The sequence below is a fragment of the Podarcis cretensis genome (genome assembly GCF_951804945.1).
Source record: "Podarcis cretensis genome assembly, chromosome: 10".
Classification (NCBI taxonomy): Eukaryota; Metazoa; Chordata; class Lepidosauria; order Squamata; family Lacertidae; genus Podarcis; species Podarcis cretensis.
The window spans coordinates 75,262,208-75,284,566 of record NC_137179.1 but is presented as its reverse complement, the minus strand read 5'-3'; the positions used below and the strand labels follow the sequence as shown (position 1 = coordinate 75,284,566).

Sequence of the window (22,359 nt, the reverse complement as noted above, 5' to 3'; positions counted from 1 at the left end):
GCAGTAGGAGGAGCAGGTCAATTTACGCTGGTACCATGCCAATGCCGGGCTGTGCCTGTCCAACCAGCTCATGCCCAACACTATGGGCGTGTCTGACAGTTGGGTGACGTTGAAGCTGATGACTTCGCGGTGATTTCCAATGCGCATCACCATTGGCGGCGTTTGCTGTACCACCTGTCCCCCCAGCAATTCTCTTCCATCGACTGTCACTACTTTCAGGGGCATCGTGGCAGGCAGGAGCGCTATGCTATGTTGCTTGATGAAATCCACCCCCATAAAGTCTGCATTGCTACCAGAGTCAATGGTAATAGGCACTTCCATGGTGAGCCCATTGGGAAGCTGGAGTGTTGCGGTGAGCTGCACCACTGGTTTGGGCGGGAGGGGGTCTGTGGGCTGTAAGATTCCTGGGGACTGCTTCACTGACTCGTCTGGCTGGGCCCCAGCGGCTCTGCTTCCAGCCAGACTTCGTCGTTTCCCTGCTGCATTTCCCTCTGCTGAGCTGCTTCTGTTACTTTTGCTGAGGCTGCATTGTGCTTGTGGGGCCTCTGGGGGCACTCTTTTGCCATATGCTGAGCACTTTCGCAGATGTAACACTTCCTGTTCCCTCTAGGAGGCTTCACCTTGGCTGCTCCTGGTGTGAGGGCTCTGGTCGCTGACTGAGCCTTGGCACCACCTATCTCCATCGGCTCCTCTCCCCCTCCCAGTGGAGGCGTGGATTGAGCGCGCGCTGAGTCTCTGGGGAAGAAAGGAGGTGCCCTTGCTGGCGTGCTTCCCCAACGCCCTTCATCTTTGCTCCAGGGACGTTCTTCCAGCCGCACACCAATCGTCAACGCCTTCTGGACCACTTCTTGAGTGCTCCGTGGCCTCTCCCCCCTTGCGATTTCGTCTTTCACAGCCCCGTTGAGCCCCTCCCAGAACAGGTCCCTGACGGACGCTGAGTCTTTTTCCCATCCCAGCGCGTTGACCAATGCAAAAAAGCGGGAATGATATTGCCTTACAGTGGCTCTGCCTTGTTTCAGACCGTGAATCTCTTTTCTAGCGACATCGACATCTATCTCCGATAAAAAACAATCGTCCATCGCCTTAATGAAGGCTTTTGCGTTTTGGAGGGCTGGATCATTATCTCTCCACAGATTGCGCAACCACGCTTTAGCTTCTCCATGGAGATGCGTTAGTATGAAGCCTACTTTCTCCTGCTCATCTCTAAAGTCCTTCTCCAGCAACTTTAGCGCAAAAACTACGTCTGCTCTGAAGTTAGGATATTGCTGCAGACTCCCATCGAAATGCGACACCAGGCTCCCCCCTCTCTTCCCGAGCCCGATCCCTTCTGATTTGGCTGCCGGTGGCCCCTGTTTAGTCAACATTTCCAACCTGTTTTGCAGATCCTTGCAGACAGCATCTGATTCCTCTTCTCTCCTCCTTGCCGCTCGTATTTCTGCGTTAAGTTGTACCACGGCTTCTTGCAAAGCTGCCAGTCGTTCTTCTGTAGTCATCTTGTGCTGCTTTTGTGAGCTCGCGAAGCACCAATCTTCGCCCCTCGCTGCGTCCTCTCACGTTGCGAGGTTCTTTGAAATTTGAGACAGGACTTACTGTCAGAGCTGCCTCCAGGTCCCAGCTCACAGAGGACCAACGCTAGGCTGTAGTTATGTACAAAAGTCTTTATTGAGATTCAGTCTCCATTTCAAAGCCGCAGCGTGCAGCTCTACGTCCCGAGCTTAGACCGGCGAAGTCCTGTCTGAGTCTCCTCCCCCTCCACACCAGTTTAAGACTCTCGCTTTGCTCCACCTCTTCCTAAATTCCTTTCTCCTCTGGGCCCTCCTGCCCGCTAGGGTCTCATCCTTCCTGGACTCCTCTGACGCTGACCCTGACGATTCTTGCCCCTCCTTCCGGCGGGCTTTAGGACCTGGTTCCCTATCCGGGCTACCTTCTGTGCCGCTCGCCTGTACCTTTGAACTTGGCGCGCGCGCCCTGCCTGCAACTTTCCTCTTAACCGTTAACTCGCTCTCCGATGGAGGCGTGGTCCACCCTGACTCATCTTCTCTCGCTGGTGGTGCATATGTGGGCTCTGACACCTGGGACTCCTCCCCCCCACTACGCTCTGGTGGGGAAGCTGGTCCTGATTTGCAACTGCTGCTCTGGGAGTCCCCGTTGGCCCCTTGCTTCTGGGGTGTCCCCCTTGGGTCGCCCCTTGCCCTGCCCATCGGCGCCCCCTTCTGTGAATCTTCCGATTCGCTGGAGAGGCTCATGGAATCTATCGGGCTGCTGTCATATTCTCCTACGCTGCCCTCGGATTGCTCCCCCTCGCTTTCCATCTCCTCTCCTCCCTGCGCTCCCGCTGAGTCCCTGACATCCGTTAGATTTACAAAAAGAAAAGCACCCACCAATAAATAAATATTTCTGTCCAGCCAAGCAAGTGGCATGACCAGAGGCCAAGGCTACATTCTAGCTGGGTAAAAGCACCCATAGAGGGAGCCAAGCAAGGCAGGTGAAGTGGAGAGGGCCACACTGGGCATCCTATCCCAGAGGTCTTCACATCTGGCTTAGATGGCAGAGATGGCTTTTAAATTTCATAAAGGATGGATCTATCAACAGCTGTCTGCAGCGATTACTGAATGAAAACATCATGTTCAGAGATGGTATAATAGTTGTTTGGGAGAAACACAAAAAAGACTCATAGGCCGTGACTGGAAATAGAATACAGGACTAAATGGGTGTTTGGTCTGTTTTAGAAGGGCTTTTCTTATAGGAAACAAATTAATAATAATAATAATAATAATAATAATAATAATAATAATAATAATTTATATACTGCCCATCTGACTGGATTTGCCCCAGTCACTCTGGGTAGCTTCCAGCAAATTAAAGAAGATAATGCCATGCAGGTAAAGAAATCCCCAGGGGCAGCAAGTGATAAACAGAAGTCAGCTTGTACTTCTCCTGCTCCTCTTCCTCCTCCTACTCGTAGAAATGAAAACAGGTGTGCTCAAAATGCTGCCCTTGCTAGACAGTGAGGGAGCCTGCAGATGGCACCAGAGAATAGTGCTGCATCTATGCCGTGTAACTAAAAGGAAACGGAAGGAAAGGAAATTGCACTATTGGGAACTGGAGCTGGATTTGGTGATGTGGGCACTTTTTACTGCAAGCTGTCTTGGAAGGATTTGGGAGAGTTAGTCTGCTCTGAGCAGTTTGCTTCTTTATCTCCGGTAGCCAAAATTGCAACTGTCTCCCACAAATGTAATAGGGTGAGAGAGGGAGGAAAAAGAAGAAATGTAACCTCCCACCCTTTAAGTTCTGTTTTTCCTGTCCCCTTCTAAAACAGAGCCGCCTTCTGCAATGTTCTGGTGGTTCCCTCATTGCGAGAAGTGAGGTTACAGGGAACCAGACAGTGGGCCTTCTCGGTAAGCAGCTATCTTATCTTTAAATGACATCTGAAGGCAGCCCTGTTAGGGAAGTTTTTAATATTTAATGCTGTACTGTTTTTAACACTCGATTGGAAGCCGCCCAGAGTGGTTGGGGAAACTCAGCCAGATGGACGGGGTATGAATAATAAAATATTATTATTATTATTATCATTGGAGGAAGCACTACAGCCGCCTGCCAGCTTTGCTCATTGTCTTTGTGGGTGCCTGGTCCCCATAATTATATTATTGTGGGTGCCCAAGCACCCACAGTCCCCTAGAGTGGCACCTATAGTCCCTGATGGCTGTTTATCTGATATACACTTTTGTTGCATCCACACATTTCAATTTAAACATCTTTGTTGTATGTGTGAACATGTGTGACGTGGCTATAATTGTGGCTCAACATGGTCTAAAGAATTGCTCCCAGGTTCCACTTCCTCTTGACTTGAGTCTGTGCAGAATCCAGGCAGAGGCATCTAAGTGATTTTAGGAGATCTGCAATATCTGCAACTACAACATCTTCTAAGTGTCATGTTTGGGCTGGCAGCTTTTACAGCTTCTGAGACACCAGAGATATTGGAGCAACGGAATAAATTTTTTGAAACTAAAAAACTAGTGATCACTTTCCATAAATATTTATTATCAATAAATAAGTCTGACATGCAGACTTTAAGAAATGAATGGAATAAAGAACTGGATCTTTCAATACTACCTATGCGGTGGGAAAAAGTTTTAGCTTCTATAGCAATCCTATTGATGGATCTTAAATATTGATGGACTTATACAACATAAAATAATATTTAGGATTTATTGGACTTGTATTTAAAAAAGACTGTTTAATGTAGCTGTTTGTTGGAGATGTAATAAGGATAATGTCTCTTTGATACATATGTTTTTACAGTGCCCCATACTCACTAAATATGACTGGGGGAAAAGTTAAAAATTTCAGAGGAATATATTATTCTGAATATATTGTATGGAAGCTGACAATGAGGCAGCAAAAATGGATTCTACACACCCTAACTGTGGCCAAGAGGCTGATTCTGATGAACTGGAAGAATAAAGACAAACAGTGAATTGACGACAGGACAGCATTCGCAGCAGAGGAACGGATTGCTTATAAACTTTTTCTGGACAAATATATTGACATTTGGAATGAGTTTGTTCAGTTTATTGTAGGTTATTAATAATCATAGATGAATTAGGACAATAATATTTTTATATATCTATATAACAATGTGTGGAAATGTAACTGATTATATTTAACGTACTATGCTATACTCTTTCTTAATGTATTTTTTGCACTTTTTTCTTTCATCACTTTATTTTCTATCACTGAAACTCTTTTTAAAAAAATATTAATTATAAAAAGATGTGGGGAGATCTACCGTATTCTTCAAAACAGTCTGATCTGTCATTGCATTTAATATAGATACACAGCCCGAGTTGTAGAGGCCAGGGACGTAAGATATATCGGCTTGTCTGCCTAGTGAGCCTGTGAACTTCATGGGGGAGGGGAGACCAGCTCTGAAGGAATAATTTCCTATTTCACAGCAGCATCACTTTGCCACTTGATAGGGCCATCTGGCTGGATGCTGCTGTTCTCAAGTTCTTCCTCAGATCCATTGAGAGATAAATATGTAAATGGGGTGTGCTAATGCAGGGAGGGGCAGAAAGTTGATCGGGAAGTTTGCAATAGAACAACAAGAACTCGCAGAAACAACCGAAAAGCCTCACTTCCCAATTAGGTTGCTAGAAAATAATGCCTAGATTTCTATGTGAAAGGAGTTGTGAGTGAGCTTGGTTCTGATGCTGATCACAATTCCTAATTCCTTAATTCTTGGCAACTGTTTGCTCAGCTAAGGAACTATTTTCTACTTTGCTCCAGCTGGTTGATTTGGAGTTTGAATATCAGTATCAATAATGCCAATAATCGATACGAGGAAAGTTTGCAGGTTTGGGGACTTTTATAGTTCAGAGAAAATGTGAACAAGAGGTGACCTGAGAGAAGGTTATATGTACTTTTCTTTATCTTTTTGTAGTTGGTTACTTGTATATTTTTTCTTTTTTGTACTCAATAAAATTTAATGAGAGAGAGAGAGAGAGAGAGAGAGAGAGAGAGAGAGAGAGAGAAGGTTATAACATGAGGCCTGGCATGGAGAAAGTGGATGGAGAACAGTTTTTCTCCCTCTCTCATAAAACTATCCGATGAAAGTGACTGTTGGAAGGTTCAGGACAGATAAAAGGAAGCCCTTTTTCACCCAGAGCAGAGTTCAATGATGGCAATTAGTTCAATTTGGATGGCATTAAAAGCAGATCATACAAATTCATGGAGAACAGGGCTATCAGTGGCCACCAGTTATGACTTTTTAGTACTCCCCCAGAGCCCCTTGAATCTGCAAGTAAACCTCTGAGACCTGGCAATCTTGGGATGCTTGGGATGCACACATCATGCAACTGACACCGTCTGTCTAGAGCATGTAAGTTGCACACCCTCCTTCCCATTTGCAAATCCTCTGCCCTTGAAGAGCGGTCAGGGACCACTGCGACACATTATTTCCCTTCCCAATACTTTGCTCCACTGAATCAGTTCAGGAACAGAAGAGGACTGTGGATGTATAATAATATCTTTGCTTAAAGGCAGGAGAACCGACCCCTAGAGAGACTGAAGGTGGAAAAAAGCCTGCAAAGTTCTTCTGAAAAGAACATTATGAACACTAGCCTAAAATTCATTAGAATTCTCTGCCTCGTCTCTTTTTCTCTTAGCCATATGCATTTGTCAACATATAGCTGAGAGCACAGTTGGGTTCAGCTCTAGGCCAAGTGCCCTGGAGATAAAATGCTGTGTGAGATACTCTTTTCATCTGTAGCATCTCATCATCTTTCCACTCAATACAAAACAAAAAGTGAAGCAAAAAGATGACATAATGATGCTTGTAATTGCAATAATAAAGTGGGCAGCAGGGAAGGCACACAAAGACTGTGCTTTAGGAGCTGTGATTCACCGAGATTTCTTGCTTTTAGATCAATGAATTGAAAGTTGGAATAATTGTTCAGCTATCAAAGACACCTGTGAAAAATAGAACTGCAGTTCAGTTAAATGGCATCGCTTGATCCTCTGTTGGTGTTGCTTCCTTGTGACTCCCTTTTCAAGTGATGCTAGCATTGTGGGAGCCATGAAATTCCTTACTCCCTGTGCCACCCTGGCAACATGACACACTCCAGGTCAGAAGGAAGGAAGGAAGGAAGGAAGGAAGGAGCAAGCCGATCGGGTGCCTGGGGCCAGCTGCCTGTGGGGTGGGGCAAGCTGAGGCAGGACGCTCCACGGGGCCTCTGGAGTCTGCCTGCCTGCTCCCACTCAGCCGCCCTACAGCTGAGAGGGAGGCAACGGGTGCTCAAGCCCGTTTGGGGCAGCGCGGAGGCTGTGGGCACTCAAGCCACTGCATCACTCCCAGGAGAGATGCATGACTCGGGCGCACTGCAGGCCCCGCGGTAAGTGCCACCCACCATTTTGTCACCTCCCTCAGTGGGGACACCCCCCTTGGTACGCCCCTGGAAGGAGGGAAGGACCCCACACGGTAGTTTGTCATCATAGTTGGCTTGTGGTCTGTACTATTTCAGGCTCCAAGGGTGAGAGGGAAACCTCTTTATATGGCAAACTAGCTCACAGGCAAGAGTGCTACTGTAAATATTTTGCTCTGATCTGCTAATTTTCTACATGCAATGATTTTTTTTTTTAATGTGAGAGAGCACTTTGAAAATGTATGGTTCAGAATTCTACCAGAATTCATTTTGCGAAATGTGTAGATTCCTTGATCCAAGAACTATCTTGTAATACGAGGCAAGCTACGTATCAACTTTTAACAGGGCCCTGATGCCATTAAAACCAAAAGCAAACCTGCTCCAGGTGTATAGGGGGATTTAGGATGGAGAAATGGTAGGAGCAAGTGCTTCATCCTTTCGGCAGCCTCGTCTTTCCTGCTCTGTGGAAGTCCCTTGTTTGGCTCCAGACCCATCCACCCTCTGGGTTCCAGAAATTCCCATTCTGAGAGGTAGAAATTTGTATTTTGATCAGCTCTCCTCAAGTGAATTTGTAGAAAACATGAATATTCAAGGCAGCAGAAGTGAAGATCAAGAGGTGGCATGCTGTTCCAAGAACTTCAAAGTTCCCTCATTGAAATATGCTGCTTCTAAGTGCCTCTTTCAGTCTTTGCTTCTTTTTAGTACTGCATGCTTTTTAGGAATGGAAGCTGGCTGAGCACAGGACAAGTTCATTATGTTCCTCTCTGATTCCTCACAGAACCATAAAGAATTAAATGCTGCTTTAGTCACTCAAGAATCTGAAAAAACAAGATTCAGGTAGGTAGCCGTGTTGGTCTGACACAGTCAAAATAAATAAATAAATAAATGTCCAGTAGCATGAAAGCTTATACTCAGAACAAACTTAGTTGGTCTCTAAGGTGCCCCTGGACAATTTTTTTATTTTTTTAATTATTTCGTCTGAAAAAACAAGTATCTGTTCACATGGAAACAGTTCAATGAGGCGTTTAGGTGAAAGTACCATATTTCTAAAAGTGTGTGTAATGGAGCTGTTAAACACTTTGGGCTTGGTCCTGATTCAGGTTGATAAGTCTGTGACTGGTTCTAGTTTAAGCCCGTAAAGCCAAGTTCTCCAACCTGGAACCCACAGCGGCTGTTGGACAGCAACATTGGACATTGCCACCAGTGGCCATGAGGGCTGGTGTTGAAGGGAGCTGGAGCCCAAAACACCTGGGGGACACTAAGTTGGTGAAGGCTGGAATAAAGGTTTGGTAACTGGTTTCACACACCTCTGGAACTAGTCTCAGTTCAGTTTTGCTTAAATCTGAGTTGCACAGCTAAATCTGAACTAGAAGTCCAGAGGCCATTTCCAGTCCAATGAATTATCTAGAGTCTAGAGACTTCATTCCCACTGCATTGCATGACACAAATATGACCCCCCCCCCCACCACCTGAAAAAAGAGGAAATGCTATAAAATGACTTGAGATGATACTTTTACTTTTCTTCATTTGGCTGCCCACCAAGGAAAGTTATTCAACAGCAAACCATGTAGACATAACATCCGGCCCTGATCCTAAAGCCCCTGCTGCTAACACGATGGGAGACTTAATTATAATAATAATACTCATCTGTGATGCAGAGTTTGTTTTCCATCCTGCAGAATGAATTTAAGATGCATGCTTATTTAATGGGTGGAAAAATTCACCGAGTGCTCACATTCACAGTGGCTAGTACTGGGAATGATGGATGTTTAAAAAATTCAACCACATGCATTTTTTTAAAGGTACTATGGTGCCATAGTTTCCATTTACCTTCTGAGAGACCTTCAAGCTTCCAGTCACATTCCCATCAATTATAATTAGTGAACTTCTCCTTAATTGTTCTATAAGCTGGCCCATTATATACTAAGGACTGTGATCAGCAGCCCTATTCAGAGGCCATAGAAAACTCCACTGAGGTAATAAGTACACCCCTATTAGAATCATAGAATCATAGAATCATAGAATCCTAGAATCATAGAGTTGGAAGAGACCACAAGGGCCATCGAGTCCAACCCCCTGCCAAGCAGGAAACACCATCAGAGCACTCCTGACATATGGTTGTCAAGCCTCTGCTTAAAGACCTCCAAAGAAGGAGACTCCACCACACTCCTTGGCAGCAAATTCCACTGTCAAACAGCTCTTACTGTCAGGAAGTTCTTCCTAATGTTTAGAGAGGGATGGAAACACCTGCACTTGTGGAGTCTCTTCATATGATGTAGATCCTGGAAACCCCGGAGAACCAGAGTTCTACATCACACCTCCACAAGCAGAAGCAGGCTTCCCATTTCAGACATTCACTCATCAACTTGCACAGGGCAAAGGGCACAGGATAGAGGCAGGGGGAGGCAATGCTAACATGCTGGTCCTCATATGCGAGAAATTTCCACATTTCTATAATACCTGAATAGGGCTAGTGAGTTTCTCCCCCACCTCCTGTTGTATCGTGATCCTTTTTGCTAGTATTCACATGAATTTCAGCTGCTTGTCATCAATATGAAATCTAGGAATCAGATGCATTAGGGGTGTGAAGGCTTTCCAGAAGGATCTATCTTCATGTTGAAATGTGCATATTGAGCAGCCAGCCTGTGATTTGTGGTTATCTTCATTTTACATATATATTTTAAAGGAAACAAAATTAAGGTGATGGTGTTCAGCAGTGGAGAACTGTTTGTCAAACAGATATGCCTCAATCTCCCTGGGACACACAGCAGTCTTTGCAGGGAGCTGCGCAGCAAGTCCAGGTGGCTTTTTTTTTTAAGGCTCCAGGGAGCTGTGTGGCCCCTGAGTTTGCCCCCAAGGTCCAGGCTCAGGAAAATTCCTGAGCCCGGGGGGGGGGGGGAAAGCTTGGGGCTTTTACACAAAGGACTTGAAATGTGTTAAGTGAAAAAACAATAAACATGTTGAGGGAGTTACCAGAAACACATGGAAAGCGGCTGTATTTGTAAATAATAGATTGAAACTATATATATTTAATTCTCAGCCCTAATATTTTATACAGTGGTACCTCGGGTTACATACGCTTCAGGTTACAGACTCTGCTAACCCAGAAATAGTACCTCAGGTTAAGAACTTTGCTTCAGGATGAGAACAGAAATTCTGCTCTGGCGGCGCGGCGGCAGCAGGAGGCCCCATTAGCTAAAGTGGTGCTTCAGGTTAAGAACAGTTTCAGGTTAAGAACGGACCTCTGGAACGAATTAAGTACTTAACCCAAAGTACCACTGTATATATTATATATATATATATACACCCAGCAGGTTTAAGATCAGAGTCAAAGCTATCTTACATTTGCTCATGCCCCACAAAGCCAGGAAAGTGGAAGCGAAGGCAGCAGCTTTAACAGACCTGTGCCATGATCCACAATGAGTTTGTGCAATGTCAAAAATGGTGCTTGCTTACAACTTACCCTCCACGCCCCCCACTTTTCCCTGGTCTTTTAGGCCCAAATCCAGATGGGGAGGAGGGAGTGTCAGGGACCATCAGAGATGTCCCACATTGTCCTGCTCCTGTATTGCCTTAGGAGGCATCTGAGCCTGACGATATTCTTAGAGCAGACTGTGGGCACATTTGCAAACTGGAGAAATTGTGGGCAGCCCCACAATCAAGCACACACACAAACAATTCTATTAGCTAAAATGGAATGCTTCTTGCAAGACTCATTTCAGGGAGGGGAATATCTCAATTTTCCTTAGGATGTCCCTATTTTCATGGGAGAAATGTTGGAGGGTATAGAGTCATGCAACCCCCGAGCCACCTTTAGAAGACATCTGAAGGCAGCTCGGTTTTTAATGTTAATGTTCTATTATGTTTTTATATATATTGGAAGCTCCCCAGAGTATCTGGGACTACCCAGTCAGATGAGCAGGGTATAAATAATAAAAGGATGATGGTGGTGGAATAGGACGTCCCTATTTTCCTCGGATAAATGCTGGAGGGCGTGTCCTACCTCCGCAGTTGGAGGCAGCGATGCTGCTGAGTGACAGTTGCTGGGAGCCACAAGAGGGGAGAGTGCTGTTCTTGAGCTCATGTTCTGCTTGCAGTTTCTCATCTGTTCTGCCCCTGTGAGAACAGGACACTGGACTAGATGGGCCATTGACCCGACCCAGCTTGCTATTCTTAGGTTTTTATGTTCCAGCCAGCTACCCCACCAGAAAGAGAAAGAGGGAGAGAAACATGTTGATATGCGGGGGAAACTTAAAAGGTGGGTCTCGTGAGCAGGTGGAGGTGAAAGATGGCTCAACGGCCAGTTGAGGTTGACATGTGCATCTGGTCTTCTCTCTTACACCCTTGTAAGAGGCTGTGGCTGCCCCTGGTGCATGGCGACTCTTGTGCACAGGTTTGACCCAGGGCAGATCTAGCATAGAACTGAATAGCTCGAGTAATTCGTTTTTTCACATTTAGTCAACTGAATGGCTGAACTAGTGCAGATGGGGCATCAAGTTTTGTGTGTGTGTGTGTGTGTGTGTGTGCTCAGAAGCCAGGGAACGAATTCCTGCTGCAGGCCAATGGCTGGTTTGCTTTTTTTTTTACCTGAATAAAGTGGTTACCATGGAAATGGGCTCTCATGGCATGTTTTTTCACCTCTTGAAGTCCAGCAAATCCCACATGTAAAAGGCAAGACAGATCTGTTTGTAAGTGGAGAATGGGCAGGGCTGAGGGATAGTGGAGAAAAATATACAACAAATAGTTTCTTGATTTTTTTTTAAAAGAGTTGCAAGAGGTAAATTTAGCTCAGTATTTACTGCCTTCTGAGATACTTTACTCACATTGAGCCTTGTTTCTAAAGGGATTATTCATGAATAAGGGTGGGCAGGTCTGTGAATTTAGTTTTGCTACATTTCTGCATCAGATTTTTTTTAACCCTCTCAAAAGTTCATCAGCCTTTTAGTGTGCATTCGTCTAAACTTTGTATGCAAGTTGGCCTAATATGTACATTTTGGGATACAATTTTGCTTAATATAATGCACATTACCATGTCATATTACTAATATGTGAATTCTTATGCACACATTCCCCTGATATGCATATTTTTGTACACATGTTTTGGTTGGAGAACTGCATCACAAAATGTAGAGAAGTGTAAATTCAGGATCGCAGATAGTTTTGGAAAGCCAAATTTCTCCCTTATCCCTGCTCATGAGTAGAAATGCCTAGCCCACAGCACACCTTCTCCTGGCAGTGTAGCACCTAATGGTCTGCTATGTTTGTGTCGGTAGGGCATTTTTCATCAAACTTTGCCAGTTGTGGGACTGTGATCTACCCTTTCATTATCACCATCTTGTTGCCATTGGAAGGTACCTATTATTCAGTCAGACTTAGGGGAGAAGCTGAGAAATTGAAACAGTGAGTACGTACATGACTGTGAATGTGAGATGACTGAGTCCACTGCATGCTTTTTAGTATGTCTTAAGATCACACAGTATTTATTTTCTTTCTTCATTCATTCTTTTATATTGCCCTGTGACTACCAGATGAAGGCCATCAAGATATAGAAATGATTATGGTGATGATGATGATGATGATGATGATGATGATGATGATGATTGTAGGGACATTTTTCATGGCTGGTGCCCATTTGCACTGAAATTTGTCACTTTAGTTTTCTGCTGTATTTCAATTGTTATATGGTACTGAAATGATTACTTGTTTGTACAGTTGTCTGGAGCTGGAGTGAAGCTTTCTAGAATTTTCTAGAATGTTTAAACATCATTTTGCTTTTAATCAGTTAATTGATCAGTGACCAGCTTTAAATAAAAAGATGTCTCAATGAAGCTGAGGATTTTAGCATCCCAGACGAAGCTAACAATCTCTTCTGTTGACTGATTTACAAAGATAAATAACTGCAAATGCCTTTGGTGCTATTTTTAAATCTAGCTATATAAATCAAGAGACAACCAGCAGCTCCACTGAAATCCATGGAAATGTCAGGAAAACAAACGCAGATGTCAGTTTGCAGTGAAGCAGTCAGGATGAGAAAGGACAGGTAGATCTGCGAACTGTTGGATGATAGCGGATTTTTTCTTCTTTCTCTCTTTTGTCTCTCTGTGTGGGAAGGGGGTATTTTGTTTAGAAATGAGGCATGGCACTAGCCAGGGAACTCGATGCAACCTCTGCAAGCTTTCCTCACAGCCCCAGATCAAGATTCACTGAGAAGCTTTTGAAACAGAAGACTCAGCTGTTGCATGTTGACAGGTGAGACAGCAGAGGAAGAATAATTGCCGTACAATCCTCTGCCTGCCAGTCTTGTCCATCTGTACTCCACTCTTCCGACACAGATGGCAAGGTGGTGTTCTCTTTCACAGCTCTAAAATATTCAGTCATGCTCTCTGCGCCTGTGAGGTCTGTGTGTCAGCTTTGTTTCCTCTCTCACCTGATTCTTCTACAGAATGGAGAAATGGGAAGAATGCGAAAGTGACTCAGTCATTGGAAATAATGTTCAGTGGATGGGGAAATGACGGAATGCAGCTTACAGTGCCACACCACTGTTCACCTTGTGTGCTGCAACGAAGCAATGCCATTCCAACACTCTCAGGTATTTGCACAGTGCTTGGCACTTGGAACACCTTGATACTGAGATATTTCAAGTATGGTTGTCACCCAGTAACAGAAAATGGAGTGAATTACATACATCCATCTTGTTCTGAAATCACCGTTTAGATGACCCTCATAGGGCCCCCAAAGCCCTAAAACCTCTTCTTTCCTTCAGAGAGATCTTAGTGAGTCTAGTATAGGGAGGCTGAGACTCATCCTCATAGAGTACTTTCTTGTGTTTATGGCCTGATCTCATTCTCGCTTACTCATCCCTCAAGAGCTGCTCTTGTAAGGAGTTCACTTTCCCGGCTCACCCCTGGGTCATTGTAACCCAGAAAGAGTTCCCTGGCAGTTCCTGTTGATGCAATGCTTTACTTTCCCAATCCGTGATGCTTCTGTGGTTGCTCTCCCCCAGCCCAGCTCCTCTCTTTCACTTGAGCAGGCCGAGGAGGGAAGAGAATCCCACACAGCTCTGCAGATACCAGCTCTAGCCATGTCAAGCCTCTGACAAGTCCTAGTTGCAATCCATTAAAATGATGATGATGATGATGATGATGATGATGATGTGGTGTGCATGGTTGTACCCCCCTCTGTCCTCCCAGAAATGCTGTGAAGTAGGCTAGGCAAAGAGAAAGCTACTGGAGCAAAGCCCTTCCCTGAGCTCCATGGCTGAATGAGCTTTTAAGTTTCAAACTCCCTATTCCTAGCGTGACACTTTACTTGAACCCCCACTGGTGGTGGGCAGGTCAGTGTGCTCTGTTTACAGGGGCCCATTGCACCCACCCACCTCTGTCAGTGTGGGCTGTGTCACTCAGGTCATGTGGGGAGGTGCACCTTTCTGCAAGGTGTTCCCAAGTGCATCTGCTTTACTGCTCCACGGAAGTGCAGGAGAGCTATTTGCTTACATGAAGCATCATCCATCAGCTGCTTCAGACATCAGGCAGGTGAGAAATGCTTTGAAGCCAATCATTAAAATAAAAGACACCAAAAAGGAGTGCATGACTGGTACAGAGGGAAACACATGCTGCCAACTACTGACCACATACCCATCCATCCTGGGTTCTCGCTTCTTGGTCAAGTTAGTTTGCGGTGGGATGTCAGGACCTGCTTGCTATTTCACTAGACAGACATGGTTTTCCTCTTTCCTTCTCCTAATGCTGCTTAAACAGCCTGACCAGGAGCCCAAGGAGGTGGGGCTGGGCCTGTGTGAGCTGTTTACAGTAAGTATGCCTGGAGGTAAGGTTCACAGACAATATCTTGGGTTTTAAAAAAACTCCTCCTGATTATATGAGGAGGTTTCAGGGGCGAACAAAAGGGAAATGTGTATTCTCCCCACCCAGCCTCAAACCTCCCCCCACCCATGTAAGTCCCCAACAAGGGTTTGTTTCAGGCTGGCTGGAGACCTAACCAGGTACGTTCCTGCAAGGGGCTGGGGGTGTGCTTCAGGGCTCCCACCTGTCACAGTCCAATTCTAAAAGGCTGAACAAATCCATAACATGCTTCTTCTTTGTTCTCCAGCGGTGACATTACCTTGTAACCAATCTTCAATTGTTTGGACATGCTCTTTTTGTGGACAGGCATCAAATAGCTGTCAAGTACTACAATTCTATGATTCCGTGAATTTGTCTAATTTGTCTACATTCAAACATATTGCTGGTCAAAGACTTTCATTGGCTGGCTGTTGTCCATTCATAAAGGTGTATGTCATCTCTTGGTTTTAGGATGAAAGGAAGTTAGGCATGGGTTATTAAGGCTTATTTTTATGGTTCTTAGCAACTGTTAGGCTTGCCGTATGTATTGACTGCCAGTGGATGAATATGAACCATGAAAATAGGTTTACCAAAGTTACTAGTCCATCCATATACACAGACCTCTGCTATTTATTTGCGGCCAAAAGAAGAGCCAAAACTTTAGTACCTGGTTGCCTGGAGATGTTGTATACAATGCTGGTACGTAAATGTTTAAAAGCCTGACCTACGGGGATATATATTTTATAAGACTGGATTATTATTATATTGCCAGTGAAAAATCCAATGAGCATCTTTTAATCATTGTTATTGCATAGAGATGTAACATACAAACTTGCTTTCCTGTGCACTTTCACTCCTGCATGTGTGTCTTCAAAATCAGTGGAACTTGTGTACGGATAAGAAGGCACAGGGTTAGATCACTGTCACAACTACAACCAATTCATAGCCAAAGCTGCAGATAGTGTCAAATGTTGTCAACATGTCAGATCAATAGATCTCATCATTGCAGACTGCCCTGAAGACTGCCCTGTGCTGTGAAATATTGATTACCTAGCAAGTCCAAATCAAATGGCAAAAATGATCTATAATAAATTATCAAAGCTAGTTAATCCAACACCTCAATCTCCTTATTATGCAGGCTGTTTTGTAGAATGATTCATGCTCTCATTTGCGAGGACAAAAAATTGCTCCCTAGTGAGACACTGGACAGAAATACCTTAGCTACAGTATTTGTGGGCAGAATAGTGAAAACAAGCTACAACAAACAGACGCATTCACTGCACTGTTGGGGCGTAGGATGTGCCTGGGAAAAGAGGAGCTGGGGAGAGCAGGGGGCAATCCCAGTGGTTCTTTGTGCCTCCTCCATGGGAGGGTGGCAACATGAGAATGGGCCTCATCTACAGTGGCTCCTCATTCAATCAATGGTTAAGAAACATGAAATAATATATCAACTTTTTTGTCACAACTAATTTCCATAATAAAATATCACAGATGTCCTGTAAGGTTAATGACCCACCCCCGGATGTGTATTGGGATGCTTGCAGGTAAAAATGGACATTTCCTTGGATTTGGCAACTGACTGTGATGTAGAGAAGCTCAGGGCATAAGGTGGTTGCGCTGGGGTACTCCCATTTACCACCATACAAGCTATTTTTACTGAACCACAAACCACTCTAGAATAGAGATGGTGACAATGTTTTTCCAAACCAGGCTCAGAAATGAACCGTGGCAAGGTCCCTAAAACCCCTACCCCCCAAAAAAAAAGAGGGGAGTGTTTTCACTTTTCCTGAACATCTGATCCCATTCAGATCAAAATCTGAGTGCAGGATAAATCCCCAGCTTCCCTTCCGCCCATCTTCCTTTACTACAAGCAAGAATGCCATGGTCAGATGCTTTCCCATTCCAGCAACATTTTTGTAGTCCCCTCATCAGAGGAGTGTTGTTAATAGTTTTACCTGTAAAGTTGACTTTCAGTAGGTAGTCTTTGTAGAGCTTCTTGCCATCCAAATGCTTCATGGCATCACAGAGTTTGGTTGTGTTTGGACACATGGTCCGTTGCATTTTATGCAGGGCGTGCGCCATTGCATATACTGCGTTCACCACAAACATGATCTTAGACTCTTGTTCATAGTTGGAACTGTTGATAGATAAATGTTTGTCACACATTTTTCTGTGGGGTTTCCTGTTCTGGAGGCTGCACTGAAATTTCTGCTCCCAAAAGTCCTTGAACCAGGGGTTGCGATGGTTAGTGTAAGGGGTGAGGCTTTGGAAGTATCGATCAAATTCTTTAACCGGATGAGAAGCAAGCTCAAGAGTTATTGCGCCATAGGCAACATGCTCATTGCCCTTCACAACGCTTTCCTGTGCTCCCCACCCATCACTGGCAACCCATGTGAAGGAAACGTTGAATCGGTTGGCTGCAGCAATCAGCTCCCGGGAGTCATCACTGCGCATGAAGAGGACGACCACCTTGGCATTGGGTTTCTGGAGCAGCTCTCTGATAACGCTGTCATAGGACTTCCGAATATTGGAGCGACCAACCTTCTCAGAGGTGGCAATGCATATATTTCGGAGGCGTGCCTCTTGCTCAAATGCTTCAATGCCTGTTTCACCATAGTCTCCTTCAGAAGCGACCGTTGACACGTAAGTCCAGTTAAAGAACCGTAGGATCTCAGCCATTGCTTTGGCTTGGTAGAAGTCAGGTGGCACCGTCCGTGCAAAGTAGTCATAGCGAGACTTGTCACTCAGTTTGGCACTGGTCGAGGCGTAGCTTATCTGAGGAATCTGGAAAAGCCTGAGCAAGTTTGCAACCTAGGAAGAAGAACATATATATTAGCTCATATGACCACTGTATTCTGCTCTGGTCAGACCTCACCTGGAGTACTGTGTCCAGTTCTGGGCACCACAGTTCAAGAAGGACACTGACAAACTAGAACGTGTCCAGAGGAGGGCAACCAAAATGGTCAAAGGCCTGGAAACGATGCCTTATGAGGAACGGCTAAGGGAGCTGGGCATGTTTAGCCTGGAGAAGAGGAGGTTAAGGGGTGATATGATAGCCATGTTCAAATATATAAAAGGATGTCACATAGAGGAGGGAGAAAGGTTGTTTTCTGCTGCTCCAGAGAAGCGGACACGGAGCAATGGTTCCAAACTACAAGAAAGAAGATTCCACCTAAACATTAGGAAGAACTTCCTGACAGTAAGAGCTGTTCGATAGTGGAATTTGCTGCCAAGGAGTGTGGTGGAGTCTCCTTCTTTGGAGGTCTTTAAGCAGAGGCTTGACAACCATATGTCAGGAGTGCTCTGATGGTGTTTCCTGCTTGGCAGGGGGTTGGACTCGATGGCCCTTGTGGTCTCTTCCAGCTCTATGATTCTATGACCCCATTGCAACCATGAGCAGGGGGCAGATCCAGAGCATTTGTTTAAAGCACATTCAACATACACTTAAAGTATATGACTTCCTCCCTAAATCCTGGGAACTGTAGTTTTCTCCTCACAAAGCTGCGATTTCTGGCACTCTTAACAAACTACAGTGCCAAGGTTTAGTTTGGGGAAGTCACACACTTTGAATATTGAATGTGCTTTAAAGATATGAGGTGGATCTGCCCCACATGGCAGATGATGACAGTTTTACACAGATTGGTTCCAGATGTATTAGAGGGAATATGTGATTAAAATTTCTCCTTGCTGGGTTTGGGGGTCCCCCCCCCAGGAAATATCTATTTTTAAATGGTATTTGCTACCTGTTTTCTAAAACAACATATCTTAGTATTCTGCCACCACATTCTGATGCAGATGTTGGCCAGGCTTGAATGTGCAAAGCAGCTCCATGGAAGTTTATTGTGTTTGAGGGTACCTGAAAGGTTACTTTCTAGAGTTTTATCTGTGCTGGCTTTTTCCTGCAGGCAAATCAACTACTTGAACTTACTATCATCAGGTGAGCAACATTCATGTTAAAATGCTTTTTGACATTTTATCCAAGAAGCTTTAAAGAGGTTGTCTGAGAAGTCACCGAGTTATTTACTCAGGCCCCAGTCAATAGATATTAAAATTATACAGTGCATTCATGGAAATTTGAGAGCTAAATCTGTTAATTGCATCACTAGGATATTCTAAGAAGATTTTATTGCATTCGCTTAAAACAGATTCTCTAACCACATTGGTGCCTGCAGGGGAAAAAAATTAAGAAAAAATAACCCTGAAAAATGAAACTGTGCCTGTTCAGAGTTATTGCCTGCCAGCCATCTTGGATATTAAACTGTAAAAATCTAGCTAAATATTCATTATCTGCTATTATAGCACCCCAGGAAGGCAGTGCCTTAAAGCCTCTTATGACTTGATTAGCAAAGCAGAACAGTCAGAGCGGAGGCACTTTCCTTCCAAAGGAGGCCCCCAATTCACACCATTTTTATGCCAACTTTACAGCATTGCCATTCCATCTGTGGAGGAGCATGGATGGTATGCCACCCCCACCCCCACCCCGTGCCCTCCTGCCACGGACATAGCCCTGTATTTTGCAAAGGCTGTGCTCTCAGACAACCTGCAGGCCTAAAGGTCCTGCCCACAGGGGAGGGGGTCTGCAGTAACGATGGATGATTCACTGCTCTGGCCTTGGCTTCTCTGGCACTGGACAATTTTCTCAGATGCCTAGGGAACCCTGTTCATCATGTTGTCCTCTGTATGTCGCGCTCATGTTCAGAGCATGGACCCCAGCAGCCACACACCACAGTGGCTTCCTGGAGGGAATCTGCTAAGAACATCTGCACAGGCACAGGCTCTCCCATGTGATTGGGACCCCAGTTGTGCAGGGACTCCTTACGATATGGAGATCTGAGCTGCTGTTCACTTGGATATGCTTTCTTCTGCTATGGAGGCTGGGCCCGAAGCAATGGCTTCAAGTTAAAAGAAAAGAGATTCTGACTAAACGTCAGGGAGAGCTTTTTGACAGTCAGAGCTGTTCAACAGTGAAACAATCTCCCTTGGGAGGTGGTGGACTCTCCTTCCTTGGAGGTTTTTAAGCAGAGGTTGGGTGGCCATCTGTTGTGTTGTGTATGATCTAGTTGAGATTCCTGCATCGCAGGGGGTTGGACTAGATGACCCTCAAGATCTCTTCCAACTCTACAATTCTATGATTCTATGAAAGTGTAGATGTTGAAAGAGCAGGCCCATCAAAGCACATGACATTAGGGAGAAATGGGAGAGAGGGATTCTACCTGGACCAGCTCAATCTGAACATTTGTCTGCTGCTTGTTCTCTCCCCCAGGTATTTGGTGATTAAAGTCACACATCTTGCTTGAGGCTTCGTTCTCTGGCATAAGCTGAAGAATGAAAAGAAAGGGCTCTCAGCCTGTGGCTCTCAGGTGGTGGATCATAGCCTGGGCAGAACCTGGAGGAGATGCCTGAGGATCCCTGGAGGTCATGTCCACCCCCCTGCCATGCAGGAATCTCAAGTAAAACATCCCTGACAGATGGCCATCCAACTTCTGCTTAAAGACCTCCAAGGAAGGAGCGTCCACCATCTCCCGAGGGAGACCTTTTCACTGTCTAACAGCTCTTCACAATACTTCTGAACTGCTCTCCATCCAAGGGCTATCACAGCCGGGTAAGGCGGTTCAGGTAACATACTGTGGCCAATAGCTATGTCTGTACTGTCAAACAGCTGTTACCATTAGAATGTTTTTTCTGTTGGTGTACCAGGTGCCTTCACCATTGTTCTCTAATCTGGTGCTCTCTGGATGGTTTGGATTACAACTCCCGGCATCCTTGAACACTGGCAATGTCAGCTAGGCCTCCTGGGAGGTTCAAACCTCTTGAGAGCACCAAGTTGGGAAAGTGTACTTCAGACTATGTCTGGCCGTTTCTTGATACCCTATATGCTGGTTTCATTTGGAACCAGGCTCAGATTATGGAGCTGGGGGGGGGGGCTGGCTGGCTGTGTCCCCTCTCAAAAATGTGCCTGGATCCCACACCCCAGCCCCCCTCCCATTATGCCCCTGTGGTGTCCAGCTTTTATGGAGCTGTTGAGTTTACAGAACTGAGAAGCGATACAGTTTATATGACCAATTAGACCTCAGAATTCCTAAACATTAGGAAGAACTTCCTGACAGTAAGAGCTGTTCGACAGTGGAATTTGCTGCCCAGGAGTGTGGTGGAGTCTCCTTCTTTGGAGGGCTTTAAGCAGAGGCTTGACAACCATATGTCAGGAGTGCTCTGATGGTGTTTCCTGCTTGGCAGGGAGTTGGACTCGATGGCCCTTGTGGTCTCTTCCAACTCTATGATTCTATGATTCTATGATTTTATGATTCTATGATTCTATGATTCTATTCTATGATTCTATGAGAATACTGGAATATCTTCTAAGGTGGTAGAGATGCCTACATGGTTGGATAGTTAGCAGATACTGAAAATTGTGAACTATATTAATCAAATCCTATTTAGAAATTGTTAATAAACCAGAATCCAAATTGCATCCAAAATGAAGTGACATGAAAAATCTGGAAGGAAAGCACAGCTAATTAAATGGAATTACATTAGAAGAGCTCAGGAATGAGGGGTGCATGAGAAGAATGATATTCTTCCTTCTCTAGCAAAGCTAAATTCACACAGTGCTATTCCCCCACTGGTCTTTCTAGGCAAACTCTTGCTGCCATCTCTCTTTCAAACTCACATGATTTTAATTGGCTCCAGATTATGCTCTTTAGATTTTTTTTTTAATTTTTACTATTGACTGTGTGTGTCAAGATGCTCATTGCTTATTTACCATTTTTGGGGGTGGGAGAGATGATGAGGGAAGCAAGAATCTGGCAGGAGAAAGAAAGGATCAGACTGACAGCTGTCCATTTACATCAGGGGATGAAGGGGAACACAATGGTGGGGTGCTGACATATTTACAATTTGCAGGACATTGTAAATATTGCTGCAAATTACAACAAAGGCAGAAACAGAGGTGCTCTTTGTTGGAATAGCTCAGCTCAGCACACACTGTCACTCTGCTTTTGCAATGTTTATCATGAAACATGCAGTGAGGGTGAGCTGTGAGCCTCAAGACACATCCTGTGGAGCCTTCCTGCTGATTTTCAGAAGGATATTCAAGAGAAGGTGGCTTCGAACCTACTTTACCCAATGCCCATATTTAAGCAATAGGATGCCCCTGATTCCCTTTGTTCTCTTTGACGGGCAGTTTTGGAACAATGATGGTGATGGATCATCCCACTCCAGGGATTAATGAAAGCAAGCCACCCCCACCCCCACCCCCACCCCCACCCGCAACAGAACACAAAGTGAGAGAGCGAATGGCTTACTGGGAGAGCTTCTGTTCTGCACGCAGAAAGACCCTGCTGTTAAAGGATCTTAACAATACACGGAGGAAGGCTTTCTCTGCCTGAGACCTTGGAGAGCAGCTGCGTTGAGGAAAACCCTGGGCTATTAGATAGACCACTGACCCAGCTCAGGGCAAGTCAATTTCATACGTTCCATTTGCGGCAGAGAAGCAGGGAGTTTTTCAGATGTGCATACATTTAAAACTTCCAATGTGTGGAAGTGTGAGGTTTTGATGTGAGGGTACATCCCTGGGAGAACCCTCTGTGGAAGCCTCAGAA

At 45.0% G+C, this 22,359-nt stretch overlaps 1 protein-coding gene across 2 annotated transcripts in view; it reads right to left on the bottom strand.

The window, feature by feature from the left end:
• The window catches only part of GRM3 (glutamate metabotropic receptor 3), a 145,814-nt gene that overhangs the window by 12,617 nt on the left and 110,838 nt on the right, over nt 1-22,359 (bottom strand). For both annotated transcript variants that reach the window (XM_079993603.1, XM_079993602.1), the window contains exon 3: nt 16,717-17,572. In XM_079993603.1, the coding sequence (XP_079849729.1) occupies nt 16,717-17,572 (856 nt within the window). The remainder of the gene's footprint in view (nt 1-16,716; nt 17,573-22,359) is intronic.